Source organism: Homarus americanus, unplaced genomic scaffold (genome assembly GCF_018991925.1).
Source record: "Homarus americanus isolate GMGI-L3 unplaced genomic scaffold, GMGI_Hamer_2.0 scaffold56333, whole genome shotgun sequence".
In the NCBI taxonomy this organism is placed as follows: Eukaryota; Metazoa; Arthropoda; class Malacostraca; order Decapoda; family Nephropidae; genus Homarus; species Homarus americanus.
In genome coordinates this window covers 13,182,824-13,197,517 of record NW_024734940.1, presented here as the reverse complement: position 1 = coordinate 13,197,517, position 14,694 = coordinate 13,182,824, and the positions used below count along the sequence as shown (strand labels likewise).

Sequence of the window (14,694 nt, the reverse complement as noted above, 5' to 3'; positions counted from 1 at the left end):
CCACAGGTTTGTTTTTGACGTGTTGGGTGGAGAGGAAGGGTGAGAGTATCCTCATCGATTTGTCCACTGTGGTATTTCGCGCCATCGTGTTTGTGTGTATGTGTGTAGGTATATATATGTGTGTATGAGTGAGTGTGTGTGTGTGACTGTAACTGCACAGAATGCTGCACTTGTTATATAATTGTGCATAATGGCTCCGTCCCCTACTCCCTCACCCTCACCCCTCCCTTCCCCACACCTCCTCCTTCCCACACCTCCCTTCCCCCTCCTTCCCCTCACCGCCTCCCTTCCCCACACCTCCCTTCTCCACACCTCCCTTCCCCACACCTCCCTTCCCCACACCTCCCTTTACCCCCAGTCAGTTATGGAGGAGGAGGAGGTGTGTGGTTGCACGAAGCTCCATGTAAAGACTCGCATTAAAGACACTATTGAATGTGGATTAATTATTTATTTCCCTTTATACAAGTCAATATTTTTTTATCTATGCGTGTGTCGGGAGGAGGAGGGGGGAGGGGGGGGGGTTGGTTACCCCTCCCCCTCCTCATAAAGGGTATGACGTCACTGAACTCACTCACTCACCCTCACTAATAACGCCAATAATACGCTATAATGACACATAATAACCTGTTATGTCTCTCTATACGAAATTAAATAAACAAACTCGTGTAAAATTGGCGTAGATGTGTTTGTTGAATAAATTAAGTTTGAATTAATATGGCGTCCTGTTGTTAGCTAAATTATCATATGGCATTAAAAGTCTTTAGTGTGTGTGTGTGTGTGTGTGTGTGTGTGTGTGTGTGTGTGTACTCTCTTTGTTTACCAGTTTTATGTAGGAGTCTTCAGATATGTATGCATGAGTCTCTCTCTCTCTCTCTCTCTCTCTCTCTCTCCTCGCTTGTACGTGTCCAGTTTTATAAAGACTATAATTCAGTTAAGTAGACTGAATGGGCTTTTAACCAATCTCTGTGTGGACGTAATCACAGTCAGGCCTCAGACGAATTCGATAATCGGTATCGTGTGTCTTTATTGTCCAGAGTTACGGCCACTTGGACTTGAGTGCGAGGGGATATTTAGCATGGCCCCACCTGTATTACCGATGATTAAGTAAGAAATACAGCCTTATTTTACGATGGATTTTAACTGCAGTTGGATTACAGCTTTTTTTTTCATGTAATATTACAGTTATCTTGTCTCTCCACAGTCACTGGTGCATGTGTTGAAGCACCGACGTACGCTGACGGAGCCTGAGGTACGTTACTACATGCGTCAGCTAGCGGAGGGCGTGGCGTACGTGCACCAGCAGCAGGTCATACACAGGGACCTGAAGTTGGGCAACATGTTCCTGACGGAGGATATGCTTATGAAGATCGGTGACTTCGGCCTGGCTACCCGCGTCGACGACAACAGGAATGTGTGAGTATATGACTGAAGGGGGTTACCTGAAGATTAGACATCGGACATTCTTACAGCGGAGGATACATCTTTTTTTACTAATTTAACGCCACAAAGAGAAGATTTTCTTAAATCTTTGATAAATTATTCTGAAAATGTGAGATTTCTTAGTGAATAAAACACATGGACTGAGTTTTCTTGAGAATTAAGATGACAGGACAGTTTTATCGAGATATGAGTGTGTTCTTGTGTGACATATTAGGATTACTCTCTCTTACTCTCTTTGGATGACTGTTTTATTCTTCATTAATTAACATACTGCATTGTAAACATTCTGGCAATTACCCTCCCTCACTCACTTGGTATATGCGAGCCCAGTACACTAATACACACCACAACTTAGGCTACCCCTCGTATATGTGATGTTATAAGTTATGACTGCCCTTCAACAACTACTGTATGGTCTTTAAACATGTAATAACGTTTAGTAATTGCAGTCTATCAATAATTATTTGAGATAAAACACTTTGTTTGTCCCTCACTGTTTCGTATGTCATCCACACACCCCCCTGCCTCTGTCTGTGATACAGTACATCTAAAATTTATGCCCTCCACTTTTCATAGGCTTTCAGGATTTTTACAGCCTGACCAACGGCGTATGAAAATTTATACCCACTTCAACCGGTGAAAAACCATAAAAGGAATTATACCAAAAATAGCTTTAATACATAATGGTGATGAGATGGTGTAGCTGTTGGTGTTTTTCCTCTGAGGTCTTTCTTGTTGTTGCTGTTGTTTGAATATTACTCTGATATATTGTATGGTGTAAGGGTATATATAAAGGTGTTTAGTTTTATAGAAAGTACAATAGAGTTTGAGAGATAGGGAAATACAGTACTGTAAACATGACTACAGCAGGAAAGTGAGAAGTGCCTAGAGTACTGTACCCTGTGGTTGTCATCATTAATATTACTGTACTTTATTCAGGGTAGTGTAGTTATAGAGAAGATACAGTAATTAATTCAATACAATATAAGAGCAGAGAATTATGCTGGCAAGACAGCTTAACCTATTGAGGGGCTGGGGTAAAGGTTTATCTCACCTGAATATACGTACATGTAATAGACTCGTATAGAGGTTTTTAAACGCTGGGTTTTTTAGTACTGTACAAAATTGTATTGAAGAATATTTGTTCGTTTTTTTCATTTATAAAGACTTCAAATACTAACTTTATCATCTTTAATAATTATATTGTTTGTTTTTCAGAACAATATGTGGCACACCAAATTATATTGCACCAGAAGTATTAAATAAATTGGGTCATTCCTATGATGCTGACATCTGGGCCATGGGCTGCATTATGTAAGTATCAAGTCAGTGGTACTGTGGGAGAAATAGTCCTGTGACAATATTGTATCTTTATTACATAGTGTCCTACTCCTGCTGTTTTATATACAGGTTGACAACTCTTTATCCGAAATTCCTAGAACCGAAAAGCTCTGAAAACCGAAAGTTTTTTTTTGTGGGGCAATGTTTTTTAACAGGGATTAGCCCACCCGGGCTAATCCCTGACCCACATCAGGGCCTGGGAGGCGAAAATGTAATAGTAATAATAATTATAATAATAATATTTATTCATAGTAAATAAAAATTTTAATAAAAATACACCAAAATAAAATATAACATTAATGATAATTATAATAAAATATAATAATAAAATTAATAAAAATAACAATAATACAGGAGTACTGTAATAATAAAATAATAATAATAATAATAAAGAAATACAAGAATGAAAAAAAGATCAAGTGATAAACACGACCTAGACCTATGAATTATTATTATTATTATTATTATTATTTTTATTATTATTATTATTATTATTTTTATTATTATTATTATCATTATTATTATTATTATTATTATTTTTATTATTTTTATTATTTTTATTATTATTTTTATTATTTTTATTATTATTTTTATTATTATTTTTTATTATATTTTCGCCCCTGAGGCCCTGATATGGGTCAGAGATCTATTCCCGGGTGGGCTAATACAATACAATACAAAAAAAAAAAAAAAATGGAAACCGAAAAATTCCGAAATCCGAAATGCATCTGGCCCCAAGGATTTCGGATAAGGGATTGTCAACCTGTATAATGTATCCCCTTCATTGACCAGGATCTTCAAACACTGTATACAGATTAATATATTGATAATGTATTTATGCCATTAAAATGTTTGGTGAGGTACACATAAATCAGCCACTGTCAATTTTTGGTATCACAGAAGAGAGTTAATTGATGTTGCAACTATCCGCAGGTATGCTCTCCTTGTGGGTCAGCCTCCATTTGAGACCGACACCCTGAAGGAGACTTACTCACGTATTACCTCAAACAAGTACGTGATCCCACCACTCATCAGTGAACCGGCCAGGCATCTCATTCGTCGCTTCCTCCACCCAGACCCAAATGCCCGACCACGGCTCGACCAGGTCCTTAACCATGAATTCTTCACCACAGGTACGGGGGAGACATAATAGAAACAACATTTAATATTTTCACTTATGTTAAATCAGGAGAACTAAAGACAATCTAGTAGATGCTTAAAAATGAATACAGTAAATATTTTCTCATTGACAGAGAAGGAAATGCTTAATTATATCATTTACTTTGAGAGCTTCATATACTGTACTAATAAAGTTTCATTTGTTTTAGGAACTTTAATAAGATATTCATCCGTTTAAAACCATGGTGCACATTTCTGAGCTTTTTATTATAATTTTCAGGTGTGGTCCCACGTTCCCTGCCTGCCTCAGCATGTACCCAGGTGCCAAAGTTTGGACTGGAGGTTATTGGGAAGTCTGTGTCTATGCCAGAACAACAATTACAGCACCAGGCTCCTCCTCTCCCCCAGTCACAGTCACAACACCCTCTTACCCAAGAAATTAAGAAAATTACCACTTCGGTTTCAACACTCCGCATCCCCAACCAAAAACCCCAACCAGAAAAAGTAGGTATTTGATGAACATAGTGGATGAAAGAATGTGAAATAATGTAATCCAAATTTACAATAATAGCCAGTTGGTTTTTGTATTGCCCCGACAAAAGCCACCATACCTCAAAAGGAGACATTTATTATGACTTGCCCATTCATGTGTCCTGATTATAATTATCTTCCCTCTGCTCCTTCTGGCCATTCATCCCACACACCGTAGATAAAACATAGATGGTTTTACTGTTGTATAAGCTGCTGGTGGGTAACAGTGGTAAATATTTGGGTCATTTTATGATTCTAACTCTAATTTAGAATAATGTTATATTTAATGCTCTGATAAAATCATTAATACGTATTCTGAAGTATTATACTGTACAGTACTGTGTTCATACTGATTTTGTCATAAAACTCAAATTTTTTGTTGTAAAATTGTAATAGGTACACTGGACCTTCGTTAATTTTACAAAGGGGGGGGGGGCCTCTGAGTCACTCGGATTACCGAACAATCCGAATTAACCGCGTTCCGAATAATTTGACATTATTTGACAATTTCTAATTTTATGAGTTCAATTATTCGTTTCATTTCTGTTCAGTTTGTTAAGATTGTTACTCATTATTCCAACCAACAAACATACCGGTACTCAGTTACCATGTCTCGACTACCACAAAATATTCTACAGTGTTTGGAATTACTCTGCAAGGAAATATGTTTTTTTTAATTATATTTTTTCATTGTTTACCGTATTACTCACCAACTATGGGCTTCCTAGGTGATGTTTTGATGTTTTTGTATAATTCTGGAAGTTCTTAATGGTTAAACCCCTTAAAATCCAACTCCGAGAAAACTGTATTGTACAGGTATATATTCCGACGAAATGCTCTTGAAAACCATTGGGCTTACAATTTTGGTCGTATCAGCCCATAATTGGATTTTATTAAAAATCTCAGTGTAGGTCCTCCTGAGCATGCTGATTCTGAATCTATGGTTCACAATTCGATTGTTGGGTAATTATTAGTCCTAATGATGCTAAATATGCCAACTATGAGCCAAGATGCGATTTTGGTGATTTTGTGTTCTTGTGAAAGTACAGTACAGTACTTGCTGACTGGGTTTCCTAGGTGATTGGTTAGTGTTTTCGTGTTCTAGACATATTAATTAGTTAATCCCATTAAATTTCAAGTCTGAGAGAAAAGTCATAATTGGGTATCAAGCCCAGAACTGCAATCTCTGGGATTTTGTTCAAAACCTCGGTACGGTGTAGGTACTCCTGAGCATGCTGATTCCGAATCTATAATCGACACTTCGATTGCGGGATAATCAGTGGTTTTAACTATGCTTGGAAGAGTTTAATGACATATTTCTCAGTGGTAATTACTGTACTCATTGATTATGGGTTTCTGAGGTGTTTGGTTGGTATTTTTGTATTCTTCTGGATGTGCTTAAATTACACAAACAGTAATACTAAAGTAAATAACACGGTAATAATTAAATGTAACACTGTACATTGCGTGGCGAGTTAATATGTAGGTGATATTCCGAAAGTGTAATAGTCCACTGGTAAATAAAGCAAAACCCCGCATTAGAGATATAAAAGATGATATTTTTGAGCTGGAGTACTAGGACCCTCTTCAGCCAACTAACAGATGAAAGCAAGGGAGAAATTTACTTCCATTGGTGTACAGATGTGATTGATTGTAATTACTGTATTGTACTCTATACTGTTTTGTAATAAGTAAAGATCTATTATACCATTTATTTACAGTATAAACATAAAGGGACTTATTGTATATTCAAGTAATATGTATTTTTTTTTATTTAGGAGAATTTTATTTTCTCGTATATCTTAATCGAATGTTTATTTTTTCTGTTATCTTATTATCATTCCACCACTCGGCACAGGACATGAATTTGAATTACAGTATATAAAAACATTCCAACACTGTGCGTATAAGTTCTCTTCCTGGAGTACCTCGAAAAATGTTTAAAAAATAGTTACATCATAATAAAAGCTCGCAAACTGACTAGTACATGTCCATTTTTTTCAGTATTGTTTGTGTGGGCATTTTAATCGAGTGGGAAGGAGGGGAGGGGGGGGATTTAAATGAGTATTATCTTGTTTCTCTAACCAACAGTTCCTGCTACTTGGAAAATGGTTTTTATCATCTACAGTATCAAGGTTCTTGGGTATTGAATGTAGTATGTGTCGGTCAAAAAAAAAATGGTTTACGGAATGAATTTGAAGGCATAATGAATAATTATTTATATTAGCAACCTTTGAGAATGTATTATGATTTTCAGATCTCAATTTTGGACGGCGGTCTTGGCAGTCCCCCAAACAGCCGACCAACTACTGGTAACTCCAAGGAAGAGAATAGGAAGAAAGACTCTGGGGGGACTTTGTCTTCATGTCTACGCCAGAAATTGTCTTCAGTCATTTGTACAACAGACAATAAGGCTTCTACTGGTAACTTGGTGGGGAAGAAGAGAGATATTACCTCTGGCACTCTTTATAACCTCTTGGCTGCCTGTCTTGATAATATGCCAGATGGTGAGTTTCTCATTAAATAAATTTATTTATGCTTACACTCGCCAACACATGCAAATTATTATATACAGTATGCCCTCCTCCTGCGCGTATTCCTACAAAACGAATTCACTTGTACATGCAAAAATAAATGTGACTAATGTATTTCCCGAACACAGAAAATTCAAATTTACTCGGTTCTTTAACACATTAATGTAACATGGCTCCTCTTCACATCCACCCGTGCTGTCTCCCTCAGCTGTAGTCTCATGTAAGCTGTAGTCGGGCGAAGAGCTGTGCTATCCACGTTGATATACTTTCTGCTCTTTTTACTATTTTGGGGGAAAGAAACCCTGAAACAATATGGTTTCAGGGTTTGTACATTATCTCCAGGTGATGGAGGAGTAAAGAAAAGCCATAAAATGTTGTTATTAGAAGATAAAATTTAAATTTTGGGTAAGTTACAAAGTGGCCTGGGTGGAGGAGTGGAATAATCATTATGATACTCTAATGTGGCTTAGAAATAAAGAAAATATAATATAAAACTATAAAATAAGACAAATGAAGAGCATCAATGTGTACTGTATATGTGGGAAGTGAATGTGTTGAGGCAGTGTGTTATGGCTCTATGTAACTGAACTGCCTCTCGCTGAAACGTCACCGCATACACACGTCTGGGAGTCATCTGATGAGAATTTATGTAATGGCACTCCGTAATTCTTGTTAATCTCTTTAAATATTAAGTTCCTCGCACGCAGATTCCCCTAACATGCTGTTTTCAAGGAAGCTAACCCCCACGTTGGAGGAGGGCTTATTGTATAGCCACGGGGTGTTAGAGAAGTCCCTGTGCACCTATAATAATGAAAAAATTGTTATTTTCCATTTTTTTACATACTACAGTAAATATTGAAAATGGTCATAGTAAATGTTGGAGGTAGATACTATTCCTAATATTTACTTTAAGTCAAACAAGTTACATAGTACTATAACAATGTAGGTGTACACAGGCACTTTTATAACACCGTGTATAAAGATACATTTCAATATATTTGGCTTTACCAGTGACAGTTTTCACAAAGTGTCTAGAGATAAACCTCTATATCCCAGATGATATCACAGGATATTAATTTTCTGGGTCGTCTGTCCGTCCATCAAACATACTAAAGACAACAAAAAATATATGAACACTAAAGGTCTCACACACAAACACAAAGTTACACACACACACACACACACTGACTTTGCACACCACCTCACCAAGGTTACAGTCATGAAGTGTGTGGCACATTAATGCTCCTCTGGCCACCACCTGTTGAGGCTACAGAGGTCGGGTAATTAATAAGGATAAGGTGGATACAAGGAAATGTACTGTGTTTTACATTTACTTGTGGGTGATGGCCTTACTAATATTCTCATGACAGTAGTTTAGGTATAATAAGAAATAATTAAATACTTTTGATATCCTTGTGTTGTATTTATTTATTTGTATTTGACATTGTGTTTGACTATAAATTAAATAAATAAAGTATGATAGACAGTTCTGTTTCTGGCACTAAAATGAGTATTTTTTCTACATAATCAAGAGACTCGAGAATTCCATTTTCTGAAAAATTCTTTTGAAATTCATTTCAGATATGAGCAGTAATCCCTCAGTCCAAAGCCACACTCCTCTCTTTATATCAAAATGGATTGATTACTCTAACAAATACGGTTTTGGATATCAGCTTTCGGACAACTGTGTTGGAGTTTTCTTCAATGATCTGACAAGGATAAGCATCAGTTCAGATAAGAAGTAAGACCTTTAATAATTTTTTCTAAAATTAATCATAAGAATGTAAACAAAATAATTTTCCTTCATATTTCATGTGAACCACAATACTGCTCCTTCATTTTTTATGTCTTCTTTAATGTGTTTTTTCCATTTCAGTCGAGTTGAGTTTACAGACTCCTCTGGTAGACTGGCTGTGCATCAGGCAGGTGCTCTGCCTGCGTGGCTACAGGAACGTTACCAACTCTTACGTTATTTTGCTACGTACATGGAGGAAAATCTGACAGAGGCTGGTGATTCTCGAACAGCACGACCTGCAGCAGCAAGAATGTCCGTCATCCCTCACGTGCGTCGGTGGGATCGTACGCCCAAGTCAATTATCATGCAGCTCAGTAATGGAACCTTCCAGGTATGTATGGAAAAATGCATGTGGTTGTCCATGTTTCACTGAAAATACCAAAAGCATCGATCATTGTCTCATAACTATGTTAAAACACTTCACTACTGGGTAAATTGAAAACCATTAAGTACATTTTGAATTTATATTCTCTGTTTTTTTATTACTCATGCCAATTATTTTGTCATGTAGAATGTAGTCATTATAAATTTTATTTTTCACTTCAGATTAACTTTTTCAAAGACCATACCAAGATTGTGATTGCTGGTGATCGTACCGACGTCAGCATTATGTTCATCAGCAGCGACAGGCAGTCCTTTACTTATCGTCTGTCTCAGCTTGCCGAGCTTGGCTGTGATGCAATGGTGCGCGAGCGTTTAGTTTATGCATTGTCCTGTCTTCGACAGTATGCGGAATTAGACGGAGAGGAAGTTTGAAAAAGAGAAATGACTAGTTCCAGAGCTATTTTTGGATATTTGGTGGAAACTAGAATGGATTAGCATCCTGCAGGACCAAGTGAAATGAACATTGTCAGGTTCCAAGACTTCAGTGTCTTGGATTGTTTGAAGTCATGTGAAGATTATATATAGTGGTGATGGTTCAGAAAAAAAATTCAAAAAATCATTTAATTGTTGAATTGTAAGACAATTCCTTCGGGTTCATAGAAAAAGAACTGTCGGCCATAAGTGTGGCATTACTAGGAGTATTTGTTGTTGGTGGTGTGTATTAGTGATTGGTTACTCCAGCGTAAAGTAACGGAAATTGGACAGATGAGCAAGTATGAGCCTCAATGAACCTCAACTTGGGTTCTTAACAGGCTTATTTTCATATTTTTGAGAGAGGAGAGTGAACTGTTAAGACGTCTTAAGACTCATAGTTGCTGATCCTAAGACTCATAGTTGCTGATCATTCTTTATGTGCAGGATCCCTGAACTATGCAATAATTGTGTACACTGTACATGTTTGGTACACTGCACATAACAGTTCTGTTACCAGGTGACCATAATGTCTGTGTTACTGTTACACACCAATTGACTAAGACTTGGGAGCATGTAAGCTCTACCTCACAGTTTAATTAGTTATGTGTCTGATCACTGCCCATGTTGATAGTCAAGGGCACAGAAAAGCCTGCAACCCACATTCACAGTGTTTTGATGATTTATCAAGCTAACTTTAAAGCTTAATTTAAACTAAGTACTACTGTCAGAAGACTGTGAATGTGGAAGTCTTGTTACAGTGACCCTTCTCTGTATGTTGCCCCTGATATTTACCAAAGAGTTTAAAAGGGGTAAATGTAATAATAAAAGCTAGTGTAATTCAACACCTTATTGTATTAGAGTGAAGGGGATCCCCCGAGGAAGCTGGGAGAAGTTGCTCCTACACTTGAGTAAAAGCTATTAGTAGTGTGGTGGTTGTGCTGAGGATATTGTCAAATACCTCTTCTGTGCATTATGAACATTCTCCATCAAGTTAGGAGAATTAGATACAAAGATTAATCAAATTGACAGTGATCTCTTAAGCTAACACTGCTCAAAGACTAAAATAGAATGTGCATTCATGACGTGATTTTACAATTGAAAAAGTTTTGTGTAATCCTAAGTGAATGCTTTCACTAGCGGGCATCAAGGAACCACGTCTTGCTCAGAACGTGGACTAAGTGATACATTCACATTATGTGTTTGGTTATCAGTTTAAAATTCTGAAAGCAATGAAGCTGAATCTTTTTTTTTTGTCAGCCCTGAAGCAAGTCCGTCCTTGTATGCTCTGCTTCAGTCATGTATGAATGTGTGGTAGAAGAACAGTCTGATGTATAACTGCTGGAATTGGTGTGTCCATAGAGCTTAAATTACAGCTCAAGAGTTAACCATAATGAATCCTAAATCCTTAACGTTTAGAACTTCTCCCAAACATAATTAGTTTGGCCTCTATTGGTCAGTGAACGGTTACCATTAATGAAATTATCGGAGAAAATGAATGTTATCGACAGCTTTCTTTTTGCTTTTTTTCTTCAGCCGATTCAAGATATATATATACTTCTGTCATACACAGGATGAGGCCTTTTCACAACCAAAGAGTGAATGGTTTATGCCAATGTTCCCTTTTTGGCTCAGGTTAACTATAATGTACCAAATATAATTTTTGATAATGAAAGTCAACTTCTCGTACATTTTTGCAGTTGTGGCTTGGCAAGTGATATTGGTGATAACCTACACAAATTTGTTAAGATTAAAAAGTCTTGACTCTTGAGTGTTGTTGCTGGGAAGAAGAGAAGCATTGTTGCCAGTCACTTGAGTTTATGGCTCGTGTCAGTGAGTTTATGGCTCGTGTCAATGAGTTTATGGCTCATGTCGGTGAGTTTATGGCTCGTGTCAGTGAGTTTATGGCTCGCGTCCATGAGTTTACAGCTCATGTTAATGATAAATCAAAGCTATCTTCCTGTCAACCAAGCAAAATATTTAGTACAAACCAAAAACCTTGGAATAAAATTCTCTTAAGGACTTCAAAAGAAAAATTGTGTGTATGATGCAGATAGCCTCTATAATGATCTCATATTTTTTAATTAATCCATCTTTATCAGTATATTTCCTCTTGATGTTGGTGGTAAGGCTGTAAAGACAAGGGTACGAATTCTTAGTCATTTATTTAGCTGCGTGTAAATATTGTTCACAGATATGCAAGAAATGTTTAGCCGCTGTCTTGTAAAGTAGATTGGTTATTAGGTTGTTTATGCTACAGAACTTGACCTAAGAATTCGTTTTAAGGAACAGGAACACTCCTTAAGTGCCCCCCTTCTCTTATGCAGCTTCTATCATACCAGTATATTGTATTTATAGGTATTTTTTTCATTTACATTGGGGTTTACATCCTCCACTATCTGTCTTACCAAAGATGACAGGATTTTTGTATCTGCTTTTCACATGAACACTGAGAAGGTAGACAGGCTTTTGTTTTGGAATCTGAATAAGATGTAGGTTGGATGGGCTCGATAAAGTCTAGGCATTGTTGAAATTTCTTTGACTGACTCGTCAAAAGAAATGATGGCTCTTAAGGGGACACCGTAGCATATAGCCAGTGGACTGATGCCTGGCTCATCAGCTTGAGGAGGTATATTCAGTCTTGAAGCCAGACTGAGTAGATTAGGGTATTACTTGTTGTAGTAACCTCAGGCTGGGACACTAAAGATATTATATGCTTTGGGAACCATTAGCCTAGGACTCTTTGAGGTCTCTGTTTGCTGTGGTAACTTAAGGCCCTGTCACTGAGGGTATTATTTGTAGTAGTAACCAGAGGCAGGGACACTGAGCGCATTATTACTGTGGTATCCTCAGGCTTGGTCATTGAGGATGTTACTTGCTGTGATATCCTTGAGTTTAATCACTAAAGGTATTAATTGCTGTGGAATACTCAAGCTTGGTCATAGAAGACTCATTTGCTGTGGTAGTCTCAAGTTGGGCCACAGAGGACATTTATTCAAGTGGTATCCTCAGGGGGTCAGGGGGATAGGTGCAACCCTGGTGTAGTTAATATCTCTCATACACAATGTTGGGAAATTGCCCAACACGTGAGACTCCCAACACCTCTCAACATGTATGGTATTTGAATCGAGCTTTAACAACCCTCAACTAGGACATCCATAGTATACGTGACAGAAGATGGGTTTATTTAGTCCTTGTGAAGAAAGAGTTTCAACTGTGGCTAGTCTTTAGAGAAAATTTTGATGGGAAGTCATAGTACTGGTGACGAAGAGTACGGCTTAAGGGCTTTAAGTAAACAAAGCACCAGAGGCTGAAGGGTATTACTGATGGTGATGAAGTTATGTTTGACTGTAAAAGTTGGCAGAGGAGTTGTGTGCCAAGAATCCCTTTCATTACCACCCCATGGTCAGTTCGGGCTGAGGGGTATTGTTTAGAATAATATGATTTGTGTCTGTGATTCTCTGTGTTAATTTTGTATGTTTTGTTTTTGTGATAACTTTGTGATTTTCCTGTTTTTTGTATGTATGCAAGTATGTATATATAGTACATCATTAATTTAATAAACGTGTGTTTTTGTTTGTTTTCTGTGTTAAGTGTGTAGCGCTCAGGTCTTTCACAAGCTGATAGTAGCAAAGTGGTCTTCCTTAAATTATTTGTTCTCGATCTTTTCCATTGGTTTTAACTACCAAATCCTCCAAATTGGTGCCTTTATGTAATAACTGCAGTGAGGAGCAGTTGATGCCTTCACTGCATCAAGTCAAGTTTGTTTATAGTGCTCAAGCATATGTGGCACCTAGCAAGTGTTTATCAGTAAAAAGAAATTTGCATTGTAAGTAAAAAAATCTTTGCATTGTAAAAGAAGGAATTCATTATTCTTACTTCTTAAATCTTGTATTAATCCACTGCAGAAGAACAGATTAACAAATTGTCGCAGTTACTGTTCAACTTTTTTATTAATGCAGTATTTAGCTCTCTTGACAAAAAAAAAGTGCTCAGATTAATGTGGCCAATAAAGTAGTGGCCATGGTTTACTATCACCTGGCAGACTACCGAGTTTTCAGACGCTCTAGCTAGTGCGGATTCTCATACTTGTTACACATGCAGTTTGGGCCGTATGATGCGAGATGTCTTCCACGCAACAGGACAATAACTTGGTTCACTTCCTATGGTCGCAGTAAGGCTCACCCGGTCAGTAGTGTAAGCCTCTCTGCCATAATGTATGGATTGTTAGTTCCAAGTAATTGTTTGGAGAGAGTTGTTAACCCTCAGGTATGATTGTTGTCTAAAAGAGGACTTGTAGTAAAGTTTGGACCAATGTTACTTGACCTTTAACCTGAGAGAACAACTCCATATGTGTCCAGCGTAGTAAAGATTCCTTCCAGTATAGTACACGGAGTAATAGGCATTTACTCTTGAAGTTTAGATCATCAAATAATACTATCATCATACCTCTTCATTATTATATTTCATGGTCCCATACGTCACTATTGTGTAAGACGGCCAACCAGCGCATGTAACATAGAGAGACCAAACAAGGTGAATGACTGCTACTTGCCTTGGTCTAAAATGTCCTATTCATTATTGCATTATTACCCTAAGTGGCCCACTCAAGACATGTAAATAAATTATGTTAAGATATTAGGATTACAGAGGTAGTCATCTTCAATCTGTGCAGTACTATGGTGTATATTAGGCATCATCGACTCTCATGGTCTTTCATTTTTTGCAATTCTTGTTGTAAATTTACTTGCTTTTGTTTGTAATAAAGAATCAGTAATGCCGTGTTTCTCTTCCTTAGACCAATTGTATTCTATGTGACGGAATAAATGAGGATACGTGCCAAGAGGAGGTGAGAGTGATTTAGAAGCAGATGAGGTAAAGTACAGTAAAACCTCAATTAACCAACCCTCGGTTAACCGACTTTTGATTATCTGTCAATCTCAAACCCCTTATATATATATATATATATATATATATATATATATATATATATATATATATATATATATATATATATATATATATATATATATATATATATATATATATATATATATATATATATATATATATATATATATATATATATATATATATATATATATATATATATATATATATATATATATATATATATAT

At 36.8% G+C, this 14,694-nt stretch overlaps 1 protein-coding gene across 1 annotated transcript; it reads left to right on the top strand.

Moving 5' to 3' along the window:
• The first annotated feature begins 1,175 nt into the window (after positions 1-1,175).
• On the top strand, positions 1,176-14,332 carry LOC121870700 (serine/threonine-protein kinase plk-1-like). The gene is made up of 8 exons (XM_042372655.1): positions 1,176-1,413; positions 2,659-2,754; positions 3,715-3,914; positions 4,181-4,404; positions 6,689-6,938; positions 8,547-8,706; positions 8,842-9,091; positions 9,307-14,332. The coding sequence occupies exons 1-8, from the start codon at positions 1,262-1,264 to the stop codon at positions 9,514-9,516; spliced, it is 1,542 nt and encodes a 513-aa protein (XP_042228589.1). The 5' UTR covers positions 1,176-1,261; the 3' UTR covers positions 9,517-14,332.
• The last annotated feature ends 362 nt before the right edge of the window (positions 14,333-14,694 follow it).

Excerpts from the sequence above, each read along its gene's own strand:
- LOC121870700 (XM_042372655.1), top strand. The coding sequence starts at position 1,262 with ATGCGTCAGCTAGCGGAGGGCGTGGCGTACGTGCACCAGCAGCAGGTC. Across the intron at positions 2,755-3,714 it reads TGGGCCATGGGCTGCATTAT|GTATGCTCTCCTTGTGGGTC; the intron begins GTAAGTATCAAG and ends AACTATCCGCAG. Across the intron at positions 8,707-8,841 it reads AGCATCAGTTCAGATAAGAA|TCGAGTTGAGTTTACAGACT; the intron begins GTAAGACCTTTA and ends TTTCCATTTCAG.